This window comes from Gobio gobio, assembly GCF_949357685.1.
Source record: "Gobio gobio genome assembly, chromosome: 8".
Classification (NCBI taxonomy): domain Eukaryota; kingdom Metazoa; phylum Chordata; class Actinopteri; order Cypriniformes; family Gobionidae; genus Gobio; species Gobio gobio.
This window is the reverse complement of record NC_137114.1, coordinates 9,705,363-9,724,803: the sequence shown is the minus strand read 5'-3', so window position 1 is coordinate 9,724,803 and position 19,441 is coordinate 9,705,363. Positions and strand designations below refer to the sequence as shown.

General features: G+C 40.0%; 1 protein-coding gene across 4 annotated transcripts in view; it reads left to right on the top strand.

The window, feature by feature from the left end:
- The window catches only part of LOC307131036 (cytochrome P450 2G1-like), a 118,212-nt gene extending 105,920 nt beyond the window's left edge, over positions 1-12,292 (top strand). For 2 of the 4 annotated variants that reach the window (XM_079824435.1, XM_079824438.1), the window contains exons 6-9: positions 4,197-4,338; positions 9,597-9,784; positions 9,940-10,081; positions 10,739-11,456. In XM_079824435.1, coding sequence (XP_079680561.1) covers positions 4,197-4,338; positions 9,597-9,784; positions 9,940-10,081; positions 10,739-10,920 — 654 coding nt within the window. In that variant the 3' untranslated portion in view covers positions 10,921-11,456. Of the gene's footprint in view, positions 1-4,157; positions 4,339-9,596; positions 9,785-9,939; positions 10,082-10,738 lie in introns of all 4 variants that reach the window. The other 2 variants (XM_079824437.1, XM_079824436.1) reach the window with 2 other exon arrangements.
- Positions 12,293-19,441: the final 7,149 nt, after the last annotated feature.

Here is a 19,441-nt window from a genome sequence, read left to right as displayed (position 1 = left end):
TATCTTAGTTTTTATTGATAATTCCCACTGAGCAAAGGTGTACGTTGAAAAGACGTCCACTGAGGAGCCAGAATGAAAGTTTTTATGACGTCTGTTTTTGACGTGTTCTGCACGTCCGATATAGACGTTCATGGAACCTCAAGGTTAAAAACTAGTTCAAATTGTGGACATATTTTCCATTTGTAATTGCAAAGCAACTCACAGACAGTGTGTGTTTGTCCAGAAATCATGAAAATAAAAGAAACTTAGCTCACACCTTTGGACACTTTAGACAATTTAGCATCTGTAATTCACACATCTTTGGATCGTGAGAGAATCGTGGGATTCAATCCAGGATCTTCTTGCTGTGAGGAGACAGTGTTTCCCACTGAGACACTGGTGCTGCCCTTAATCACAGACATAAGACACACTTTGACTATTTCTGTCAGACGTCTACAGAAGCTCTTACTGAGAATTAACAGAGGTTTAGATGTTGATATTTATGGTGAATTTGAAGTCACCATTGTGGTGGGAAGTGTTTGCTTTAGTTGAGCTCTTGGTCCCTGTACTTGAGTTAGCTTTTCTTTGGATGTTATAACTGTGTGTGTGAAACACAATACTTATGGCTGAGAAAGCAAAGATAAAGTGACTTCAGGTGTTGTCAGCGCCTTGTTGATGACTGAATCATCAGAAGTCTAGAATCTGATGTTGTGCTTTTGAGTTTTAGATTCTTGTTCGGCAAATAATAATTTGTTTTATATACTATATCCTTGTGAATCTGCTGTATTGACACCAATAGCAATAAACAAATCACTCATCCTGAAAGATGATAAAACAGCAGGTGCACATTGTTTTGAGAAAATATTTCACATAGTCACACGCAGACATCAAGATTTTGCATATGATTCACAATAACGGTGACAATCAAGCATGAGTTTTGTACTTTGAAGCTACCCATCATGCATTGCAGCATGAAGTTTTTTTGTTATGATTGTCACCGTTGTTGTGAATCATATGCAAAATCTTGATGTCTGCGTGTGACTATGTGAAATATTTTCTCAAAACAATGTGCACATGCTGTTTTATCATCTTTCAGGATAAGTGATTATTTTATTGCTATTAGTCCCGATACAGTGGATTCACAAGGTTATAGTATATAAACACATTATTTGCCAAACAAGAACACAAAACTCAAAAGCACAACATCAGATTCTAGACTTCTGATGATTTAGTCATCAACAAGGAGCTGACAACACCTAAAGTCACTTAATCTTTGCTTTCTCAGCCATAAGTATTGTGTTTCACACACACAGTTACAGCTGCCAGAGAAAAGCTAACTCAAATACGGGGACCAAGAGCCCAACTAAAGCAAACGCTTCCCACCACAATGGTGACTTCAAATGAAACATAAACATCAACATCTAAACCTCTGTTAATTCTCAGTAAGAGCTTCTGTAGACGTCTGACAGGAATAGTCAAAGTGTGTCTTATGTCTGTGATTAAGGGCAGCACCAGTGTCTCAGTGGGAAACACTGTCTTCTCACAGCAAGAAGATCTGGATTGAATCCCACGATTCTCTCACGATCCAAAGATGTGTGAATTACAGATGCTAAGTTGTCTAAAGGTGTGAGCAGAGCCGGATTAACGCAAAGGCAAACTAGGCACGTGCCTAGGGCCCAATTGGCCGGATGGGGCCCAGACAGAGGGACAAAAAAAAAAAAAAATTAAATTAAAATGTACAAATGTCCTATCTACAATTTATTTCAATATTTATGAATTAACTAAAAATAGTGACGATGTTTATCTTAACCATAGACTGTTACATTACGTCACATTAACGCCAGCCCATGACTGTATTTATTATAATCAGGTCAGAGCGGGACAACAAAGCTAGCTGGCAGGTGTTTTGAGTAGGCTAACATTCAAGATGCTTTCGGGTGCGGCAAAACGTAAAAATAAAAAAAATGAAGAGGAACAAAAGAAGAGACAGCAGGGGGCTGTATAGAAGTTTCTGTCAGGCAGCCGTCCGACAGCTGTGAACCTGCTCGAGTCAGCAGAGCCAAAGGCCGAGCCATGCCCGGAGACACGGCCCGAAGACGCGGTGGAAGATGCGGCGGAAAATAAGTAAAACAACATTTCCGTGTCAAGTTTTATGCTGCGTTCACACCAAACGCGAATAGAGCGTCTGGCGCGAGTGATTTCAATGTTAAGTCAATGGAAAGGCGCGTTTACGCGCGTCTGGAGGTCCCGCGGCGCGGAAGGCGCGCTTTGCGCGGAACGCAGCATTAAGTTACAAGAAAATCTAATTCTAAATGATAATAAAAGATAAAAACAAATGTAAAAAAATAAATGAATCGATAAAAGAATAATGACATGGCCCTACTTTACATATGATATAATAATCATGTATGGCTCCCATAATTGTACAAAGTCCTTTATTTTACTCTTGGAGATATAAGTCAGCCTTTCCAGTCCAATGCACTCTGAAAGTTCTTTTATCCATTGTTTTATAGAAGGTGCTTCCATGCTCTTCCAGTTCAGCAATGGCTCTTCTGGCATGTAATAATCCAAAGTCCAATAGTCTAGTGTGTTTCTTTGTTTGTGAGAAACCTGTAGGATATATTCCCAGTACACAAAGTTTGGCACAATGTGGTATTTTAAGATTAAACCGTTCTGACAAACAGTTTATGACATCCTTCCAGAACTTCTGTATATCAGAACACTCCCATATTAGAGTTCCTTTATAATTTTGGCATTTTGTACATATATCAGGAATATTGCTAGACATATGATTGAGTTTTTCAGGTGTTATATAAACCCTTGTCAACCATTTATACTGTAATAATTTAAGCCGCGTGTTTATGATTTGTTTTTGCGCCTTTAAACATGCTTCAGTCCATTCAAATTCCTCTATTTATTCTTGAATGGCTTTCCTCCATGCGTTTAATTTTTCTACAGCAGACTCTTTAGAGTTAGACATTATAATATTTTGACAATTGGCCCTTTTCACCTCTTTTTTCAATTATTTCCTCAATTAATGACAGTTTGGGAATGTACATAATATCTGTAGACCTGGAAGACATAAAACTTTTAAGCTGTGAATATTTAAAAAAAAAATGTTTTGAGGGAATCTGGTGTTTATCACACAATTCTTGAAATGTAAGAAGTATACCATCCATATACAAGTCTTTAATAGTCTGAATACCTTTAGTTTTCCATAGTTTAAATCCTCCATCCTTATATTTATTATTATTTATTGTTAGACAGTTTCTAAATGGTCTTGATGAATGTGAAGGGGTCATGTTTGCCTTCTTGTTCTTAATTACAACATTTATAAATGTTGTAAGCTATTGCATTTTGCAGAAATTAATTAAATGTGTTGATTAAATGTAAACAGAGCAAATAAGATAAACTTATTTGCTCTGTTTACATAGTTTACTGATACCTATTGGTTATTTACTGGTACTACTGCCTTAACAATGACACTCCCAATGGATGAGGATAATTTAATAGCATTTAATAGAGCCATGTAATGACGTATAAATAATGAATATCAGAAAATAGTCTGATAGACTGTTTAATATACAACACAACCAATTTGTAACCAAAGACTAGGCTATGTAAAATGTGAATTCACTTTTATTAGTAACTTTGGTAAGTTTCAGATTTCAATTCATAAATAACATCGATGGAGGGGGGCCCAAAAAATGCAGCCTGCCTAGTGTAGTCCATTTATTTAATCCGGCTCTGGGTGTGAGCTAAGTTTCTTTTATTTTCATGATTTCTGGACAAACACACACTGTCTGTGAGTTGCTTTGCAATTACAAATGGAAAATATGTCCACAATTTTAACTAGTTTTTAAGCTTGAGGTTCCATGAACGTCTATATCGGACGTGCAGAACACGTCAAAAACAGACGTCATAAAAACTTTCATTCTGGCTCCTCAGTGGACGTCTTTTCAACGTACGCCTTTGCTCAGTGGGATGGATTGATCTGGGCCTCACTCCTCCCACCAACAATCAGCCCTAATGTTGTTTGCCGTGATCCATGTTGTGCCATCATTGCCACACATGGCCCAGTTCTGGCTGACAGGAGGCCAGCAGTGCCAGCTTGAGGCCACATTCGGGCCAAGATCACTTGCTATGTGGGATATTGTTCAATATTTACTTTGAAAAAGTATACAATTCCTGTTCTGTTACTTTGTTTGCTACGGCAGGAGAAACACAATCCTGACACAGAATTCCACAAGGATAACATGATGGGGACTGTTATAAATCTGTTCGTTGCTGGTACAGAGACCACCAGCACAACAATCAGATACGCCCTGATGCTGATGATCAAGCACCCTCACATACAGGGTATGTTCTTAAGACTTCTCTAGGGTCTACCTTGCTGTTAAAGGGTTAGTTCACCAAAAAATGACAATTCTGTCATCATTTACTCGCCCTCATGCCGTTCCTAACCCGTAAGACCTTCGTTCATCTTCAGAACACGAATTAAGATATTGTTGATGAAATCCGAGAGCTCTCTGAACCAGCCATAGGCAGCAACATCATTGATGAGAAGAGATTGTTGAATGAAGTTGTTATTTTTGTTTGTTTTTGTGCACAAAATTTATTTTAATCGCTTCATAAAAGTAAGGTTGAACCACTGTAGTCACATGGACTATTTTAACAATGTCTTTACTTCCTTTCGGTTCAGAGAGCTTTCCGATTTAATCAAAAATATCTTAATTTGTGTTCCCATGAACGAAATGAACAAAGGTCTTACGGGTTTGGAATGACATGAGGGCGAGTAATTAATGACAGAATTTTCACTTTTGGGCGAACTATCCCTTTTCATTGGGACATTGCTGCTCTTTCGCTTGTCAGTTCAGTGCACAGGGGGATGGGGGTCGAGGGGGCTTGGCCAAGGACCCTATGGACATCCCTGTGCCCCCCTCCAGACTGAGAGAGACTGACTTGATAATACTGTGTAATTTTCTCACTCCCGCTGCTGCTTCTGCTACTGGTTGCTATTAGAGGGAAAAGCTGCCCATAACTGCTGGTCTAGGATTTGTTTTCTTCATAATAATGTTATTAGCGAACAAGAGTTGGCAAAGATCCAGTGCGCATCTGTATTTGTGCTAGTCAAATGATTCAATTTCCAACGTGTTTTCGCTTCTGTGAGTAATGTAGCCAATCACAGATATGTTTGTTGATTTCTTGAACGCAATGGCCAATCACAGGTGTTGATGTTAGAATCCACTCACCGCTCGAGATTTTGTCCAGTGCTGAGTTCTGCACGTGCGCAAATCCTCTCTAACAAAGTGTAGACATTATGTAAATAAGAGATTCATAGTGTAGTCAGCTTCACCCATTAATATCACGGAACATTGTGAGATCGTGTTCATTGAATGAGTGACAGCTTTTAGTGATTATAAAGGGAACGCTCTTTACGAGGTGCTATGCGATATAAAAAAAAAATTAATAGGCCAAAAATATGTTCAGAATTTAAATAAAACTTTTGTTTTCACGCACAGTGCCACCGCTCCCACCACGCGCATCTCGCGCTGCGCTTAGGGCACCAATGGCTCAGGTGGGCACCACAAGAAAATGCTCTCTCCACCCAAAAAGAGCTAGAAACAATCCGTTAGGCACGTCCCCTCAACCTGCACTCACATGCACATACATACTCGCAGCCATGAAAATTAAAGCATTTAAAAATGTTAAACAGTCCACCAAAAAGGGATCGTACTCACAGCGTCACCACACTGTATATAAAATCACTGCACGCTGCAGTATACTCTCACTGCACTTTGGGCTGTGTTTAATGACTGCAGAACATGGACTCTAGGTTATACAACAATATTTCACTCATCCACATACCTGAGAGTAAACAGAGGGAAATTAAAGTGACCCAAGCCAAACAACTCCACCAGAGAAGGGCAAAGAAACAAACCAGGGGTAACCAGAAATGACTATACACACACTCCTTTCTTTTATTAGAAGCGCAATCATGATAATGATTAACCAGCCAGTTAACTAACACCACTCCATCAATAATGCAGATTATTCCTGTATGCACTAGGAGAGTTATAGAATTCCCATAAAACACAAGAGAAAATTAGACACACAGAGATCAAGAATCAGCATATGAATCTCAACAATGGTGACATGCTTCATATCGCAATGCATCCTGGGAGCTACCATAGTATAAAACTCATAGCTCCCAGCATGAAGCATGTCACCATTGTTGAGATTCATATGCTGATTCTTCATGTCTGGGTGTGTCTAAAAATAAAAAACATTTAACAACTTCAACAATGTATTTAAAAAACTAAATTTGGACTGTTTGATCTATGACAAGAAAGTTTTGTTGGTAAATTAAAATTATAATAAACAACCACTTTAGGTTAAAGGAGCTGTATGTAGGACTGTGGCCAAAACTGGTACTGCAATCACTTTCAAATTATTGTTGAGCGGTGTGTCCCCTCTCCCCCTCCCCCTGACTCGAGGTTGCCAGATAGGCTGCAGGATCCAGCAGGAACATAGGCTGCTACAAGGAGCTTTCAATTGCAAGTGACAAGTTTTTTTTTCTTTCTGTTAATTATGTTTATGCTTCAAGAGCGATGTTTTGTGAAGTAATTATGAATCGCAAAAATGTACTAATGACGATTAGCCAAATATAATCGTAAATATGAACGCTCGTATGTGACAGTACATTCCCACATGAAAAAATACTATAGTAAAATTAGAGCAAAGCTAAATAACATTAGCAATGGTCATACAGGTCAACTTGCAGCATGTTTTGTCCACTATATATGCGAAGAACGAATGAGGAATAATTTTTACAGAGGTAACGTTAGGCTACTGTCTCAAATATGTTTTCACATTGCCATAATAGGCGTGCTAATGTTGTTTTCCTCAGCGTCCCAGCATAATGACAGAGAAACGGGCTCTGATAATGCATTACTAATGTTAGCAATGACGTCTCGCCGTTTTTATTTACCAAACAATTCCTTAACGTTACCTTTTCAATTCAATGACCCACCTCCTCCATCTGCGCTAACCTAACGTTACTTTGCACGAACATGCATAACTTTGTTCGACTGTCATGAATATTTGAAATGTCCATTTACATTAAGTACAAGTTAGCCAAACATAGATGAACCTTACCTGTCCAGGAGAAAATTAGCAACATTGGCATCAGTCTTCAAATTATTCTCCGTTTTCAGCCGTCTCCATCTTTCAAAGGCATCTCTTATACAAATCCTTGTTTTATTTCGGACACTGTCACAACGTTTTTCTGATTCATAACGAGGTCATTTAGGTTTCGTAAAGTTAGACATTGTTTATCCAAAAAGTTTGTAGCTGAAGCTGTGGTAACTAGAGTAGAGCTGGCAACCCGAATGCAGAAACACTACGGACTTCGTGATTGGTAGATAGGTGGAGGGTGGCGCTTCAGGCCAAAACACAACATGTCAACATCAACATCAGTTGAGGGCTGCAACTTAACTTTTAAAATGACAATATCTTGGCCGGACAACCGTTGTCAGTGATATAAGTATTTGAAATTAACATCCATCCATCCATCCATCATCTTCCGCTTATCCGGGGCCGGGTCGCGGGGGCAACAGTCTAAGCAGAGACGCCCAGACTTCCCTCTCCCTAGCCGTTTCCAGGCCAGCCGGGAGACATAGTCCCTCCAGCGTGTCCTAGGTCTTCCCCGGGGCCTCCTCCCGGTGGGACGTGCCTGAAACACCTCCCTGGGAAGGCGTCCAGGAGGCATCCGAAACAGATGCCCGAGCCACCTCAGCTGGCTCCTCTCGATGTGGAGGAGCAGCGGCTCTACTCCGAGTTCCTCCCGAGTGACTGAGCTCCTCACCCTATCTCTAAGGGAGCGCCCAGCCACCCTACGGAGAAAGCTCATTTCGGCCGCCTGTATCCGGGATCTTGTCCTTTCGGTCATGACCCACAGCTCATGACCATAGGTGAGAGTAGGAACGTAGATTGACCGGTAAATCGAGAGCTTTGCCTTGCAGCTCAGCTCCTTCTTTACCACGACAGACCGGTACATTGACCGCATTACTGCAGAAGCTGCACCGATCCGTCTGTCAATCTCCCGTTCCATCCTTCCCTCACTCGTGAACAAGACCCCAAGATACCTGAACTCCTCCACTTGAGGCAGGAACTCTCCACTCACCTGAAGCGGGCAAGCCACCCTTTTCCGACTGAGAACTAACATTGACAACATGAAATTAACATGATTTCTTAATGTCTAGTGACATATCAGGGCCATTTTATGATTAATTGAAATACATTTCTTACATACAGTTCCTTTAAGAATAATATAAGTGAAGTTTTGCATTTTGTTATGCTGGAATATATAATGCCTAATCATATTTGTTTTGAGGTTTCTTTGCAACAAATTTTGTGTTTTGGCATACACTGTTAAAAAAGACAACAAACTCGCATAACAAGCCAAGAGTCAAACTGCCTTCAATTTTCAATAAAACATCATTATCTAAACCTCTGTTAATTCACAAAAAACACTTCTGCTGAGATATTGAGAGATTTATTGTCTTCTTTTATCTTCAGTTGCTTTCAGGCCGTGTGGCTATAAGTCAGCTAATTGTAATGTTATTTCATCAATTTTACAATTTGATGTTGGTTCAACATCATGAACCAACATCAAATTGTAAAATTGATTCAATAACATTACCATTGATTTTTGGATGAAATAATTCAACATTAATTGCGGGCGCAAACATGATGTTGATTCAATGCAGTTAACATTGACATATTAACATTGATTTAACAATGTTTCGATGGTGGATTGCTATTTGTGATGACTGACAGTGATAAATATGTATATATCGAAATCAGTCTATGATTTCCATGGATCACTGGATCTTTGGTAAGTTGTAAGGAACACTATATGGATTCCAACCTTTAGTTTAAACTGATAACCGTTTGTTTTACTCACGTTTTCCCCTTTTAAATCCAGTCATGCAGCAGCTCTTCTGCCACTCCGTCCCGAATGAGAGGGGCGTGTTCCGCCGGGAAAGTGACTTTGATGTATACCCTCTATATTAGTACACACACACAAAAGAATAAAACATTAACATTATCAAATACAAAAAAAAAATACATCATAATTCCACTTGTGTAAAATATCAGACAAAAATGCTTGCATTTGTATTGTGCTTTTAGCTTTACAGGGGACAGGACTAAAACAAGAAACACATTTTTAGCTTAACACTGTGTGTGCACCGCACATGACCATTGTCACGTTGCAAAAGCTAGAAGCCTGACAAAGCGACCGTCGCAAAATCCATTTGTTCTTCATCAGAAGTAGCATGAGCTCATGAGTATGTCAGAAATAGAACGGGACATCAGTTGACTGTCGTGAAATTGTCATGATGTGTCGCCCTGCATCTAGTGTAGACAGCATCACTGATTAGAATAGGTTCTCTTTTTTTCATGTCACGTCGCTCTCAGCTGGTGTAAACACTGTGTAACTCTGCGACAGTATTCTGTGCTGTACTTACAATATATATATATATATTTTTTTTTTTTTTTTTTTTTTTTACAATTATTGAACATACAAATGTTTATGAATTGTTGGTGTTTAGAGCAAATTCAGAGGGAGATTGATCAAGTTATCGGACAGAACAGAATCCCTACAATGGATGACAGGAAGTCCCTCCCTTTCACTGATGCTGTGATTCATGAAGTACAACGCTATCTGGACATTGTCCCACTAAATGTTCCCCATTATGCCACGCATGACATCTCGTTCAGAGGTTATGTGATACCAAAGGTAATAATGAACACTTACAATGGTCAGCTCCCCTTATCTTGGAAATCACTAGATTAAAAAAAAAAATCATAAAATATGTCCCAATAATCTCTAGTTGGTGTATTGTGTTGAATCTGGTTATTTTGTTTAATGTTGAATGGATTTTATTTCCCCAGGACACAGTAATTCTTCCCTTGCTGCACTCTGTCCTAAGGGATGAGGAACAGTGGGAAACCCCTTGGACTTTTAACCCAGAGCACTTCCTGGATGCCAATGGCAACTTTAAAAAGAATCCAGCCTTTTTTCCTTTTTCTGCAGGTAAACCCTATAAGTCTCTTCATGTCAACCCAGAGTTAATCAAAGATATAATGATTTTATAAACTGTACAAACTGTATATTATATCCACTAGCCCTAACCATCACAGAAAAGTTTCTGCATTTGTACATTTTCAAAAAACAGCATTCTGTATTATTTATATTTATAATCTGTATATGTATGTTTCCTCATGGGGACCAAAAAATGACATATTGTCCCCACAATGTAGGGTTTACCAGGGCCACACACTCACAGCATGGATATCCTTACATTAATTGATTTTTAATCTTTTAAATCAAGCATGGATCTAATAAGATTTATGCAGACCTATATAATTAGAGAATTGCCCCAAATTGTTATACTATCCCAGACAAACTTTCACAGACAAGGCTTAAACCTAGTCCTAGACCAAAATGCATGTTTGAGCTGTTTTAAAGCAACTTGTACTGACATATCTTATGTCAGTGCCATTGTTTTGTCTCAAGATGCACACCAGTAATGTTTTCCTCCAAGGCACGTTTATAAAAGTTACTTAAATATCCTAATTGAACTAAGGCCTAATCCTGGCTTAATCTAAGCCTTGTCTGTAAAACCAGGCCTATAACCTATATCATAAATAACATGAATGATCAGGTGTTTTATGTCTTGCATCTCTGCAGGTAAACGCTCTTGTGTGGGTGAGTCTCTGGCTCGTATGGAGCTCTTTCTGTTCATCGTGTCTCTGCTTCAGAGGTTCAGCTTCAGTAGTCCAAAGGGTCCAGATGGCATAGACCCCAGTCCTGAACTCAGCAGCTTTGCCAACATGCCTCGCTTCTACGATCTTATTGCAACCCCCCGCTGAGCAACATGGATATTGCTACCTGTCACATTTTACAAGATTGTGGACATACAGTATATATGGAGAGAGAGTGCCCAGACAGCAAGCCACATTCAAAACAATGTTAAATCAATGTTAATGTGTCAACGTTAACTGCATTGAATCAATATCACGTTTTCACCCACAATTAATGTTGATTTTTTTTTTTTTTTATCCAAAAATCAATGGTAATGACACAATCCATGTTACAATGTGATGTTCATGCTCATACTCTCAGAAAATAAACACAACAACTACAACTGACTTAAAGTCACACAGCCTGAAATCAACTGGAGATAAAAGAAGACAATAAATCTCTCAAGATCTCAGCAGAAGCTCTTTTGGGGAATTAACAGAGGATTAGATGTTGATGTTTTATTGAAAATGTTTGGTCACCATTATGGTGATCAGTATACCAATTAGTGGCAGTTTGACACTTGGCTTGTTATGCAATTTTATGGCCTTTTTTTCTTTCTTCTGTGTTTATCAAAATGCATAATTTGCTGCAGAAATAAATCCGCAAACAAAGAAGATATGTGATATAGTTTTCAGCATCATAAAGAACAATAATTCACATAATCTTATAACTAACCAAAAGCTATTTGCTATTTGTTGCAATAATGGGTCAAAGACGAGAATTTTGGTGTTTGCATCAAATTTAGTTTACAAAAGTCCTTCTATATACAAAAAATGCATGTAAAGTGTCTACTTTCATATTTCAAATAACGTTTGTCAAAATGTCAACATATGGGGGAAATAATGTTCCAAAGTGTAAAAATGTCATTCAGCGTAATGTTTCGGACTTTGATTTTGCCATTACATCTTTAAATAGGACAAAATACCATAGACAGTAAAAGAAATGGACACAGCGACCCCATAGACTTCAACGGAGAAAAGTGAAGTCAATTAGAAGCACTCACTTCCTGATGGCTGATGTACTGCACACCCTCAGACTGAGCTTGACGATGTAGATGTGACGTGAGCAACCTGTCTGACAGTTGTATGTCTTCTAGTAGATGTGCAAAGTGAAATCTGAATCACCGAATCTTGCGGAGACGTAGAGCGTTAGTAGGAGCAACTTTTGGTAAGTATTCTGATTAATTATTTTATCATTTTGCTAAGTATTTATTTATTTTAATAAATTGCCTCATAGACAGTAAAAGATTTCCTGCAAGCTTCTCCTGTCTATACGGTAATTTATCTACTCTGCGATAGAGAGTTGCGTGGTTATGACCCAATCGTTAGCCTATTTTTTACAAAAACGGCTTCTACAGGGCGATAGTGTAAAATACAAGGTAATTGAGCCTTTATACATTGTCGTGTTTCTTTAGAAATAAACAGTGGACAAATAGAGTCTTTAAATGCCTCAGATGTAAAGTTATTCGCTGTCAAAGTGAAGCCAAAATGAATGGGAGTCAATGGAATGCTAACAGCAGGTGATGGCTTGGTTAGCAATGGAAGGTAAGCTTTGAAGGTGCTGGATGCACCTTTGCCCCTTGCAAAATACAGGTGGAACATATTAACTTGATCAGCAGTCCTCACTAAAGAGTTCACAGCAGGTCGAGCCACCTAGTGGCTGGGAGACTCCACACAGTAAAGGACAGGAGGTGACAACCAATGGCTGGAGGAGTCTTAAGCCGTGTTTCCACCGCAGGAACTTTTCTCAGGAACTAGGAACTTTGGGGTGGTACTTGGTGTGTTTCGACCGCAGGAACCAGGGTCTAAATGAAGTTCCGGGTAAATATTTCCTCCTCCAAACGGCCCTGCTCCCGAGGTAGTACTTTTTAAAAGTTCCGGAACTTTCAGGGGTGGGACATGGGCGCTGAACATGATTGGTTGACTCCACGCAGCACTTTATTTCAACAGGCATTTTTAAAAGTCTTGCGAGGTTTGTTTTGCGTTCAGTAAATATCAGTCTTGCTCTTTCTGTCCGATCGCGCGCGTTGTCTCAGCAATCTCACGGTCATACTTGTTATTGTTGCAGACATGTATCGCACAAAAATGATTATTGTCCGTTGCTGACTGGGAGGAGCAGCCCAGTCCCACGTTTCTGGACTAATTTGCCTAATCTTCACGGTACTTTAGACCGCAGTGGAAACGCAGACAGTAGCAGGTCGGGGAAAAAAAAAGTTCCTGGTTCAAATTGTTCCGGGTAATTTCGGTGGAAACGGGGCTTTATGCTGCGTTCACAACAAACGCGAATAGAGCGCTGGAGCGAGTGATTTCAATGTTAAGTCAATGTAAAGACGCGTTTATGTGTGTCTGGATGGACGCGATTCCACCTCATTCGCGCGTCTAGTTCACACAAATGGCGCGAATCGACCATCTTGAGTGTTACACGTGAGTGATTTTATGTGGTGCTTTTTGTGCATTCGTGCGTTTGAAGCTAATTCACGTCTGACGAGTGGAAAAATCTGAACTTTGGCATCTATTCGTGCCGCGTTAATCAATCAGGAGCCTGCTTCCTGCTGTCACGTGGTAAAGTGACGTGATGAGAAACCCTGCATAATTTAAAAATATATATTATGTGTTCAAAAAAATTTGTCACAAAGTTTTAAGACTTTTTCAGGTGAGAATGTAGTTCTTCAAAGCTCAAATCTGTAGTTTATTTATAAAGAGAGCGCCTATTTAAAAAAAATAATCTTGCGTTTTGAGATCCAGGCGCTCAGCGCTCATTAACCCCGGCGAGAGCAACCTTTCCTCGGCCAGTCCTTCTGACGTCTGCTGCTGGCTCTGATGTCCTGTAGTGGTTAAACATGAGATAGAATTCGTCTTGTGTAGATCTAACGGGCGATCTTAGGTGTCATGAATCTATAATTGGTTGTCTGCCAAATTGTTTTGACTGAGGGCAAAGATAATTTTTATAACTTTTTAATGAAAATGAAAAGAGGCAGAGTGGTGTTTTATGACATATTTTGTTTTATTGTAGCCTAAAAAATACATACAGGAGTGACAGCGAGCTGTCATCCAGGCGCAGCTCCTGGAGCGCCTTGAACGCGCACCTATTTCGCTTCAAACGCTCGATTTATACACGCGTCCATTTCGCTGTGGACGCCCAAATGGATTAAAAATTTTCAAGCGTCCAACTAGACACGGTAGATGCAATTTTGACGCTCTATTCGCGTTTGGTGTGAACGCAGCACTTCTTGCTCAGGTTACGTTTCTCCATGTTGTAATCACTAGGGGCGAGGCTTCTAAAATGTGAATTTTTAGGGGCATGACATTTAAATTATATTTATAATTTGAGCCACCCCATTTATCAACCTACGATCATTTGTACGGTTGGATTGGCAGCATACGACTGTTTGATAAATCAAATGTGAATCCTATCGTTAGCTGATTTCTGCGCTCGTTTCTACATGCCCTGTTAAAATTTGCCTAGTGACGCCCCTGATGCTGATTTTTAGAAGGTAGACTGAGTTGGTGAACGGGAACATGGTTAGTGTAACATTAGCAACACATTATTAGCTGTTTGATAACATAATCAAGCAAAAGGCTAATCTAGGGCTGTACGATTAATCGAAAAATAGTCACATCAAGTGCAGTTTGCAGGCCTGAGAGATGCAGGAGCAGTTATCTGTGTTTATAGATGGCCAGAATCACTATAGTAACTGCATGTTTTACACAGTTTATATACAGGTCAGTTAATCGCCGTTCTTATAGCCTATACGCGCTGCCGCCGACACACACACACACACACACACACACAGACGGCGCGCGCAAGCCACAAAGCCAGATCGCTTTCACTTTCGTGCTCATAAAGTTTGTCAAGTAAATGCATTTAAATGCGTGCCAGTTTCAACATTTAAAGCGATTGTGCACTATTCAAAAATAACAATATACGTATCCGTTCAGTGCTCAGCTTCTTTCTGTGACACAGAGAGCCGCCGTGTCGCGTCTGACAACACATGCGCGCTCTGAAGGCAGATCTCTTTCACCTGTCCTCACAAAGTATAAATATATATATATTAGGGGTGTAACGGTTCGTGTATTCGTACCGAACGGTTCACGGGGTGAGTTCCAAATGGAATCAGTATTCCCTATTTGATCATCCCTATGTGAGCAGGACACACGTGTACCGTATGTAGCAGTTTGGAATGCACTTGGCAAAGGGAGCGGCTTAAATTCCTCATTATCTTCAGCTGGGATGTTCCGGTGACAACACAGCACAGTGTCCGTCAGCAGATCAGGGTTGCCAGATATTCACAACAAAACCCGCCCAATCGCTACTCAAAACTAGCCCAAAACAAGCCCAGTCTCATTTCAGTGGGTTTTTTTTGGTAAAAATCTCTTATGGGGGGTAAAATATATGTCTTTTTGGCAGGGTTTCCTGCTGAAATACGCATTCCCGGTGCTAAATATCACACAATTGGGGTCGCTTCAACCTGCGGACATGTATGAACTTGGCAACACTGCAGCAGATGTCGCAGTTTTATCTGCATCATTTTCTTTTTTTTAGCCTAACTGTTGCAAATAAAAATAAACATTTTTTATTTTAAAATGTTTATAAAAATATGCTTTGTAATACTGTATATAAAAAGTAATATAACTCTTAAAAATATGAATTGTATATTTATTTATGCTGGCGCTGCATTGTCACGGGAACATCCCAGCTGAAGATAATGAGGAAATTACGCCGCTCCCTTTGCCAAGTGCATTCCAAACTGCTACATACGGCACACGCGTGTCCTGCTCACATAGGGATGATCAAATAGGGAATACTGATTCCCGTGTCCTGCTCACATAGGGATGATCAAATAGGGAATACTGATTCCCGTGTCCTGCTCACATAGGGATGATCAAATAGGGAATACTGATTCCATTTGGAACTCACCCCGTGAACCGTTCGGTACGAATACGCGAACCGTTACACCCCTAATATATATATAATAATCGTTCATTAATCGTAATCGAGGCAAAATGTTCAATTAATCGAGGTTTTTATTTTTGGTCAAATCATTACAGCCCTAGGCTAATCATATTAATTACTGTTATGTGTCCGGCGTTGTAAAGAGAAATACCATTGTGCAGCGTTTACATCAGTAAAGTAGAGCGAGTGGATCTCTGAGCTGGTGTGAGTGAGTGGAGACGGGGATAATTAGCATATTCATGGATCTGCATATACTAAATGAAGCAAGGGTGTAGTTACATCCAAGCTATTTTAAGGCACAAAGATGTTTTGAGGGATACAATTATTGACTAGAGGGTGACAATAAGATTTTTCCTGCTACAGCCAATCTAAATCTGATTAAGTGCTTGAAGCCTTATTATATGAGTATTCTTCAGCATCATGAATGAAAGAAGACTCAAGAATAAACACCAACCTCTTTGTTCTTTAGTATCTTCAGTGTGTTTCATTCTGCAGGGTTCTGGATCACTCCTCACTGTCCTCTTCAATAAACTCAGTATTTGTCGGTTTCAGCTCTTCCTGATGCTTTGATGCTTGTCTTCACTTGTAGGCTGATACAAATATTCCAACATTTATTGGTGAATTGCAGTGGGAGGAGCTTCATTGGTTATGTGACTGTCGTGGGAGGAGCTTAACTGATGATGAATTCCAGTGTGAGAGGAGCTGATCTGCCAAAATAAAAAATATATCAGTTACTGAGTTTGGCGAGTTTGGTACACTGCCGCTGGGGCACTGTACGCTTGTACGCTGTACGCTTCCCCCAATAGATATTATTAAATTAATTTAAATTTGGTTACAGCAACATGCTTGTTGCAAATTTTGCTGCTGCAGGGGGTGTGCGCTTCCCCCAATAGATATTATTACAATTATTTAAATTTGGTTAGAGCAACATGCTTTTTGCAAATTTGTCCTTGCTTGCTGCAGCTGGGGATGATGTTTCCCCCATAAGATAGGAAAAATCAAAAACATGCTTTTATCATATTTTACTCCTGTTAGGGATGTAAGCTTCCACCAATGGATATTATTCAATTATTTAAATTTGGTTTTAATATTTGGAATCTAATAAGGGGCATTCAGATTTTCGCATCAGTCGTGTTTTGAGGGATGTCGGCATTGTTTTTTTGGGGGGGGGGTTATTGCTGCTCTCCTTGCTCTTATCCATGCTAGGCTGCATGGATGCACAGGGAGTTCTTGCCCAGAACAGAACCATACCGGCAATCCAAACTAAATGATTATAGTCAATCAATCATCTTTGACGATAGTGGTCCTGACAAAAATCAAGCGTAAAGCGTCAGTTCTGGCAGGTCATGTTAGTCAAACTCACATCAGCTGTCTGTCAGCTGGTCATGTCTACCTATAGGATATGACGTCTATCACTGCATGCATATACACTCACCTAAAGGATTATTATGTAACAGAGCAGCAAATATAAATTTACTTTCACTGTCACTTTAAAATGAAAAGGGTGGAGTAAAGTAATTAGTGAAAATGAGTATAAAGGGCGAGGTCTATTTCACCTGAGAGTTGAAAAAAAGGACCCGTCCATGTTGTTGTTGGTCAGCATAAGCGAGGAGTTAATTTGATTGAGAGAAGTAATTGGTTACCTTGGAAAAAACGGCCGCTTGTTCATCTCACGCTGTCTGGTACGACGCGGAGTCTGTGACTTCTGATGCGACGCACTTCTATGATCGGCTGGAAACGAGACGAGTTCAAAGGCTGTTTCTTTCATCCTGGAGCCTGATGAGGTCCCTCAAAACTCTCCATTCACGCCAAATTGGTCAGTGTGCTCACCGCTGCAGTCTCACGCCAACGCTCATTCACAGATGCACCTGCTAACAAACACGCTAACAAACACGCACACACATACACACACACACACACACACGCACGCATTCCATTCACTTACGCACTTTCTTCTATTGCCTATCTGTACGTGTTATTGTTTAAGTATAATGCTTATCACTAAATTTAGATTTGTAGTTGTTTTGGGTTCTCAGCCCCTAAGTACTTATTTAAAGTGTTTTCTCTTTTTTCTTTCTTTTTATTGTGTATAAAGTTTGGCGAGAAGGTGGAGGAACGAATCTGCCGACGCAAACTTTCAGGGGTTTGTGACCAATGTCAGCGGGGATTGCAAGATTTCACCTCTATTGTCGAATAATGTGATTAACACGGACTGACCTGTCACCTTGATATATTGTTTTTTTTTTTCTTCTCTTTGATTTATGTGTCTTATCTGAAACCATGATGAGTGTTTGAAGTTGTTGAAGGGAATAAAAATTCCTGTGTGAAAAATGAAGTGACATTTTCTGTGTCTTTATGTAACTGTTTTTTTTTATTTATTGCTATATTGGGTTATGTAAATTTTGGCAGTTTTAGAAAAACTGTCTGGCGCTCAAACTTTTGAAAGTCATTTAATTGAGGTAATGGCGGCCCCACCGTTACAATTAGGAACACCTGTTCAATTTCTCATTAATGCAATTATCTAATCAACCAATCACATGGCAGTTGCTTCAATGCATTTAGGGGTGTGGTCCTGGTCAAGACAATCTCCTGAACTCCAAACTGAATGTCAGAATGGGAAAGAAAGGGGATTTAAGCAATTTTGAGCGTGGCATGGTTGTTGGTGCGAGACGGGCCGGTCTGAGTATTTCACAATCTGCTCAGTTACTGGGATTTTCACGCACAACCATTTCTAGGGTTTGCAAAGAATGGTGTGAAAAGGGAAAAACATCCAGTATGCGGCAGTCCTGTGGGCGAAAATGCCTTGTTGATGCTAGAGGTCAGAGGAGAATGGGCCGTCTGATTCAAGCTGATAGAAGAGCAACTTTGACTGAAATTACCACTTGTTACAACCGAGGTATGCAGCAAAGCATTTGTGAAGCCACAACACGCACAACCTTGAGGCGGATGGGCTACAACAGCAGAAGACCCCACAGGGTACCACTCATCTCCACTACAAATAGGAAAAATAGGCTACAATTTGCACAAACTCACCAAAATTGGACAGTTGAAGACTGGAAAAATGTTGCCTGGTCTGATGAGTCTCGATTTCTGTTGAGACATTCAGATGGTAGAGTCAGAATTTGGCGTAAACAGGATGAGAACATGGATCCATCATGCCTTGTTACCACTGTGCAGGCTGGTGGTGGTGGTGTAATGGTGTGGGGGATGTTTTCTTGGCACATTTTAGGCCCCTTAGAGGCAATTGGGCATCGTTTAAATGCCACGGCCTACCTGAGCATTGTTTCTGACCATGTCCATCCCTTTATGACCACCATGTACCCATCCTCTGATGGCTATTTCCAGCAGGATAATGCACCATGTCACAAAGCTTGAATCATTTCAAATTGGTTTTTCGAACATGACAATGAGTTCACTGTACTAAAATGGCCCCCACAGTCACCAGATCTCAACCCAATAGAGCATCTTTGGGATGTGGTGGAACGGGAGCTTCGTGCCCTGGATGTGCTTCCCACAAATCTTCTTCAACTGCAAGATGCTATCCTATCAATATGGGCCAACATTTCTAAAGAATGCTTTCAGCACCTTGTTGAATCAATGCCACGTAGAATTAAGGCAGTTCTGAAGGCCAAAGGG